Below are 8,096 nucleotides of genomic sequence, written 5' to 3' on the forward strand. Positions count from 1 at the left end.
GGTTGACAGATTAAATAAGTATGGGCACTTTTCGGCATTATCACACCCAATTTCAACCAAGTTAGTGGTTGAAAATTTTGTAAGAGATGTTGTTCGGTTACATGGCATGCCACGCACGATTGTCTCGGATCATGATCGCATATTTATGAGCGACTTTTGAACGAAGTTTTTCAGATTGCAAGTGACTCGATTGAACTTCAGTTCGGCCTACCATCCACAAACGGATGGCCAAATCGAGGTATTGAGCAGTACTTGAGGTGCTTTATTGGAGAGATGCTAAGACAATGAGTGGAGTTCTTACCGTGGGCGGAGTGCTCTTACAACACCGCCTACCACTGCAGCATTGGCATGACTTCATTTGAGGTGGTGTATGGACGTACGACTCCGACATTACACGCTTATGATCCAGTGGCATCTGTAGATTGGACAAGGTAGACTTAGCTTTGATAGATAGAGACGCCATATTGAGGAGGTTGCATGCCCATCTTAAACTTGCTTAAAACTGCATGTAGCAAGTTTATGATCGTAGTCATAAAGAGCAAGAGTCTAATATCGGTAGTTGGGTGTTGTTGAGGGTACAGCCGTATCGACAGGTGACCTTGCGTCCGATTCGTAACCAAAAGTTAGCTCATCGCTATTTTGGCCCGTTTCAGATGTTAGAGCGTATCGGTTCGATTGTATATCGTTTGGAGCTGCCTAAGGGATCGAGAGTGCATCCTGTCTTCCATGTTTCATTATTGAGAGAGCACATTGGTAATCATGAGGTCGTTGGATCAACTCTACTAGAGCCATTGGAGGAAACAGAGATCGTATAGCCAGTTCAAGTACTTGCTAGGGGCCGACAACGACATGGTACCAAATTAGAGATGGAGATTCTAGTCGAGTGGCTTAGCAAGCCATCCGATAAGGCGACATGAGAGTTGGAGACGGACATCTTGGAGCATTTCCCCGACTTTACACCTTGAGGGCAAGGTGAGGGTAGCGTGGTGGGCTGATATACCTTATTAGAGTCTTTTCTTATTGTATAGTTGTTTATTTTCATTAAAATAAAATTCCTATAGGTCACGTTCGAACGCGGAAGGGGTCGCGTTCGAACGAGATTTTTACTGATCACAAAAGCTTGAAATACCTTTTCACCTAAAAAGAGCTAAACTTGAGGCAATGCAAATGGCTTGAGCTGGTAAATTACTATAACTGCATTATTAGCTATCATCTAGGAAAGGCAAATGTGGTAGCTGACGCCTTGAGTTAGAAGTCTATGGGCAATTTGGCTTGTTTGATCACCCAGTAGGAGGGCATCTTAAAAGATCTAGAGAGGATTGATATTCCTATTATTAGTAGTGTGAGCTCAAAGCTTTTTGCTCATTTGGTTGTGAGCTGACTCTAGCTGAGAGGATCAGAATTGCACAGGCGGAGGATCTGCACTTCCTGCCGATATTACAGCAAGTCCAAAGTTCGGGTAAAGAGGGTTTTTGTATTGATGATATAGGAACCTTGAGGTTTGGAGATAGATTTTGTGTACTCGATGTGGGCGAACTCTAAAAGAAAATTTTGGAGAAAGCCCATCAAACCTCTTACAGCATTCACCTTGGGGAGACAAAGATGTATCGTAATATTTGGAGGTCTTTTTGGTGGCCAGTATTGAAGAGGAGCATTGCTGAGTTTGTATCCCGATGCCTGACTTGTCAGTAGGCAAAGATTGAGCACCAAAGGCCTATAGGGACCCTTAGATCTCTAGGTATCAAATTACAGTTCAGCACTATTTATCATCCTCATACCAAGAGTCAGTTAGAGCGGACAATTTAGACATTGGAGGACATGCTGCGTGCTTCAGTTTGATTAAATTTGCTTATAATAACATTCATCACTCCAACATTGGAATGCCCCTTTATGAGGCTTTATATGGTTGGAGATGCCGGACACCTATCAATTGGGATGAAGTGGAAGAGCAGAAGATAGAGAGCTTAGAGTTTATCCAAGAGACTATTGATCAGGTCCAAAAAGTTTATGAGCATTTGCTGGCTATCCAGAGTCGACAAAAAAGCTATGTTGATCGTCGACATCAAGACCTAGAATTTTAGGTTCGGGATAGAGTTTTCCTCAAGATCTCACTCTGGAAAGTAGTAGCCCAATACGGGAGAAAGGGCAAATTGAGCCCTCGGTACGTTGGTCCTTATGAGATACTAGAGTGGATAGCATCAATTGCATATCGTGTGGATCTGACTTCAAAGTTGTCTCAAATCCACAATGTTTTCCATGTGTTAGTATTGAGGAAATATTTGCATAATCCCTCTCATGTGTTATTGAATTTATCTTGTTTCTCTTCTTTTTCATCTCTAGCTTCTCCCTTCTTGATATTTTTAGCCATCCCTATCTTCCCTATGACTTTTCTCTTTCCTGTCAACATCACCAGCCTATCACTCGTGAACGCCGCCACCATCATCAACCCTACCGAGTTCACCTCCATCTCCATTTGGTATCCACCTTGCCACCACTATCAATCCCCCTCTATGACAAACTTTCACCCTATAGGTGTCTCTCCTCACACTTGAGGGGTATTGAAACCCTAGCACACTCAAGGCCAACCTATGCAAGCCACTATGGGCTACCATCTAGGGCCTTCGACCATTAAGCTTTTTTCCATTACCCAAATCCTGTCCAAACCTAGCACAAATCTACTTATGACTCAAGCCCACTTTCGTAACAAATTTTAAGCTCAAATTCTACTTCTAAATGAATGAACTAGCCCAAAGCCTAAGGTGTATCGATAGACTCGCATCAACCCATTGAATTAAGGGTTATCACCCACTTGACCTAGTTCCTAGCTCAATCCTTGATCTCTCTCAGTAACCATCTCTCAATAAGATCTAGATCCATTATCTAGTCAAGTGGTAGGCCTAGATTTCCACAAAAAAGGCATGTGACACTCGAAAGCCCTAATTGTCTAGATCTAGTCTCTCTAGTTAGACATTGGTGCCCTAGGCTGAAAACTAGTTCTTCCTTCCTTAACCATAATGTTGACTTTTAATTATTATAAATAAAAAAAATTATGATTAATATTTAATGGCACAAACTAATATGGTCACATCTATACAAAGTGATTACAGATGAAATACTATCAAACAAACCCACTTGGTCCTGTCCATGGCTCAAAATAATGAGCTAGGTCCTTTCCAATCCAAATCCCACAAACACCAGTCTATCGGCCGCCAACAGCCCATCCATAAACAATTTGGGTTTGGCCACCACCTAACCCTAGCCTAGCCTAAGCTGCAACCCGCTTAAGGCCCATGCAAGCCAACCTACCCTCCTTCATTTCTCTTTACCTCAGAATTTTATACTAGTCAAAAAGATAGCAATGAGACTGAAAAGTGGACCCACTAATAATGAGTAGGACCAAATAATTCAATTGGGGCACCTCCCCAAGTTAACCTGGTACTTGGTACTTGCCCGTAAACATTCATAAACCGCCCTACCATAAGCGGACACAATAGGGTAAAAGATGGAGGTGGTTGTTGACGATCAATGCCGCTAGCGGTCGAGGCCAAATATGCTAACAAACTTACAAAGGGACTAGGAAGATTGCATGAAGCGAGAAGGTTGGCTAGTGTGGTGATAGCAAGTGGACACCCATTCCATGGCCGAAGTCCATGGAGAACATGAAACCATCAACTGGGCCACAAGAGCCTTCAGCAATGATGCCTACAGAGTCTACATGGAGAGTCAAAGTTGACATTGGTATGTCATTTTATTTGACAAACAAAATTCATTAGCTTTTAGACAATTATGACAATTGGATATTTTAATATAAAAAAGTAGAATCATGAATGCAGATTCTTTATTCTTTTAGGATCTAAAATAACCTAGTTAGTTACGTGTCATTTGAGAATACCTTCAATTAATTTTGTATTAATTACAAATAACCTATCCATTATATTGTAAGATAATAATAATCCAGTACAGGAATGCTGTGAATACTGTTTAGAACTATTTCTGATCTATGAACAATAATTATTCATTTGTTGAACTATTTTAGTAATGCAAAGGCTAAACTCATCTCTGTAAAAGACCTTTTGCAGGGTTAGGTAAAAGTTAAACTGGTCCTTCAGTGTATGGTCTATCATAGAGATGGCAAGAACAAAGCACACAAATCAAGGTCACATTGCTACATCAAGATAGAAGGCATATACAATATTTAACATGTAAAAATGTACATCAAACTCTTCTACTATTGGCAGGCTGAATCCACAATTTTCTTTTTAATATTCTACAAAAGTTGAAAGACAACTAGCAAAACAATTTTGGAACAGACCCAAGATAGCTGCAGGTTGTCAGTGGAAAAGAAAATACATACATATCCAACTTGTCGGCTACTATGACTTTAGCTTTAGAGATGCACTGCAGGGAAAATAAAGGATCATGTGATTACAATAACTCGATCAATATAAGACTCCACGTAACATCACAAGATGGAAAGCAAGCTGTACCTATTAATGCAATATCGCTTTCCAGTAGGTGGTGGCCCATCATCGAAGACATGGCCAAGGTGAGCATCACAAATAGCACAAAGAACCTCTGTCCGAGGCATGAAAATGATGGACATATCTAGCTTGGATTTTACATTATTACCTATTGATTGATAGTAGGAAGGCCAACCAGTTCCGCTGTCAAATTTTGTAGTTGATCTGGAAGGAGAAAAAAGGAGAAGAATTCTTACAGAATATTCATAAAATCAAGTAGCAACGGATTCACAGAGTGGAAGTAAAAGAACGGTGCTGTGTGTCAAGATGTAGCAATACAACACTTACTCAAACAAGGGAGTGTCACAACAGATACAGTGGTAAGTGCCTGAGGTTTTCGTATTCCAGTATTCCCTGAGTAGGATCCATGACAGAGAATAGTATGTTAGAAGATGGTTCAGTGTACTATGGGAACACTTTATATGCTGTGTCACCTAAAAAGGAGGTTTAAGAAACAATGGACAAAACTAACAATTCAGAATTCCTACCCAGTGAAAGCCCTTTCAGTACCCTTCTGCCTAGTGATATAATACTGTTCTTTTGTAAGGAGCTCCTTCCACTCTTCTTCGCTCATGGAAGAATAATCAACCTTTCCTGTCTCTGCACACAATATATCTTGAAAAATTGGTTTAACTATGGAGGCACAAAGAAGAGAGTACTCAGGACTAAAAAGCTGGCTATTATTTATTTGGTTACAATGTTTTAAAACCACAACATTCATTCCAAAACATAAAAACTATCTTTTTGAGATATGTGGAGCCTGTCATGGCCAATCAAGTGAGGCTTGGGCAACAAAGATGGAACTATTACAGCATATGTTAAGGCCATACATGTAGATGTACTTATGTAGTTGTGTAAGCACATGCAGAAATTTACCAATGAAGATAGATTTATAATGTTACACTTATACAAGAAACTCGAGGAATGTTGAAATAAACCTAAATGCAGTGGCAGAGTCAGGATTCTATTTAGAGAGGGCAAAATAATTATGATCTATATTTAAAGTATTTAGTATGTTAAAAATACTATTAAAATTAGTGAAGTCATATATCTATTTATGATTAATGAAATACTACTTATTTGCTTAAAATTTCGGCAATAATTATAATCCTTCGATATATGTCAAATATTATAGTTCTTAACCCAGGACCAAACAATTTTAATGTCAGCCTTTCAACAACTTTTTTTTTGTATTAGTTTCGTTATCACTAATTCTATGCAACTCAACATTTAATAACTAAAATATTACTGTAACAACATTAGAAGTAAAATAAATTAAAACAAACCTTTCTGAAACATTGTAAGTTTCTATTCTATATTTAATTGCTAATTTTAATTTAGATCGCTCCATCATTCAAGCAAAGAACTTTTGGGACAAAGACGTTGAACATTAGGTACTTTTGGGTTATGGTACTATAATATTTGGTACAGTTTATCATATTTGAATTGCTTAAATCTGATGTTGGATTAAGAGGCAGTTACTTAATGTAACAGTAAACCTTGCCCTTCGCATCCAAGAGGTTATGGTGCAAGCCAGAGAACATTTCTTCAGAAAAGCAGGTAAAATCGACCACATTTTCCCTCCCAACCATTGTCAAACACTCAAACATTAAGCCCTATCAAGCGTCGTTATTTCATTAACCTGAGGTCATGTTGTGGGTGCATATGCAGAAAAAAATCAATCATGTTTTTTTTCCAGACATAAAATAAAACTATTAAAGCTTAGAAGTTTCAACAACAAAACAGACCCATTAACTTGATAAATGCACATTAATAAAAGCAGTTAAAATTTGTTAACAGAACAACCTATTAGGCGTTCTTTCTAACATATTCTTGGAGATAGTATTTTTCTTTATTGTTGTACTTAAATTTGTTCTGACTACTATATGCATAAAACAGGACCCAATAAGCGTATGAGTGCTGGCAGGCGACCTATAACAAAACTTGGCCTTGACGTAAATTAAAATAAGAACTACATCACAAACACACAGAACGATGCAAAGATTTTCACGGCAACCTATAAAGCTACGCAATAAAATTTACAAATAAAGTGTGTTTTATAGACACAATAAATAGCACCTGAACGCAAAAGGCCATGACCCTATCGCAATACTCCTGAGGTCATCTTAGTTAATCGAAAGAAGAAGAAGAAGAAAAATCATAGCACCTTCAATCTTATAGAAATTTCACAACCACCCAGTTGGGAAATTCAGAAAAGGCAAAGGGGAACCTGGAACTTTGTTCGGTCTGTGGGAAGAGGCAGATGAGCCCATCGCGCGGAGAGGGAGCCGGTTGAAGCAACGTTCTCGGAGATGCCTATTAGGAAGAGATCGGTAGACGAAGGAAAGGGATGTGGAATTGGAACGCAGAGAGGCGGCAGTGGAATAACAAAGGTTGGAATACGCTGCTGGGGAGGAAAATAGACTTGTTCGCGTGGCCATAACGATGTCTTGGTTTAATTGTTCTTGGAGAGCTAAAGACGCGTGTGGGGGGACTCCGTCGAGATAAAGAAGGACAAAAGTGTTGCCCTTTCGAAGGAACGTCTGATGGTCGCGAATCGCTCCGCGTGGCCGCTTTTAAGTCATGTACATAATTCATCTCGAATGTACGCTTACCAAATGCTCCTCTCTTTTCTTTTTCTTTTTTAAAGAGAATACCCCGTAGGAATTATTATATTTCATTGATCGAAAACCCAAAAAAGAAATCATTCATCTGAGCGAGATTATTAGCTGAACAATAGATTATTGGAGGGTTCAAAAAGTTTTGGGCCAATCTAGGTATACACACCAAAATATGTATCTAAATAATTATAGTTAAATAGATAACTTTTGCAAATACTTAGTAAAAACGCATAGTGTAATTTATTAACATTAATAGTGTAGGATGTAACGCAAAAGAGATAGATTGTTAATTACAAATTTTCCTTTTATTTTATTGTACGATAAATATCTATAAATCTTGTCACTTTTTTCTTGTCAAGCTATCTAAAACAGGTTGGCAAATTCCGTTTGTTGCACTTAAAAGCAGAGGAGAACAACATTTTGGCGCTGACGAATGATACCATTTTTCTTATATCAAATGAACAAATCAAAAATATTGTCATACATAAGACCAGAAAACCTAAAATTTCTTGGAGAGTTTGTTTCGTAAATGCCAATTATGTACTCATTTTGACTCATTTTTATAGAAGGTTATAATATGATTCATGCCTAATTTGATCACCTCACAAGAGACATTGGGTTTGCTAGATGGAATCACTTATCCAGATTTAGTCATTTTAATTTTTGGAGGACTTTGGGTTTCGGGCTCAAGTAATTGAATGCCTCGCTAACAGAATCTGAAAACTAGCTATGACTTTCAAATGATCAAATATGAGAGCAGCTCTCATTGAGATGTTTGAACTTTCGATTCCAAAGGCAGCCTTCGTCGAGGCGTTCAAACGCTTAGCTAATGACGTTTGAACATTTGGCCCACGACATTGGAATGTCCAAACCCGAGTGATAAAAACTAGGTTAGATCGTATCACATCTTAGGACCATTAAGCACAGTGGGTTGAATCTATTTATCTCATCTATT

General features: G+C 38.6%; 1 protein-coding gene across 1 annotated transcript; it reads right to left on the reverse strand.

The window, feature by feature from the left end:
• Positions 1-4,151: 4,151 nt before the first annotated feature.
• LOC140766144 (peptide methionine sulfoxide reductase B1, chloroplastic) lies at positions 4,152-7,016 on the reverse strand. Its single transcript, XM_073105592.1, has 5 exons — positions 6,751-7,016; positions 5,009-5,120; positions 4,809-4,874; positions 4,488-4,685; positions 4,152-4,398 (listed from the first exon to the last, which is right to left on the reverse strand). Exons 1-5 carry the CDS (start codon positions 6,959-6,961, stop codon positions 4,374-4,376), a joined length of 612 nt encoding a protein of 203 aa, XP_072961693.1. The 5' UTR covers positions 6,962-7,016; the 3' UTR covers positions 4,152-4,373.
• Between the last annotated feature and the right edge of the window lie 1,080 nt (positions 7,017-8,096).

Source organism: Typha angustifolia, chromosome 8, assembly GCF_048772165.1.
Source record: "Typha angustifolia cultivar Huaian chromosome 8, ASM4877216v1, whole genome shotgun sequence".
Taxonomy (NCBI): Eukaryota; Viridiplantae; Streptophyta; class Magnoliopsida; order Poales; family Typhaceae; genus Typha; species Typha angustifolia.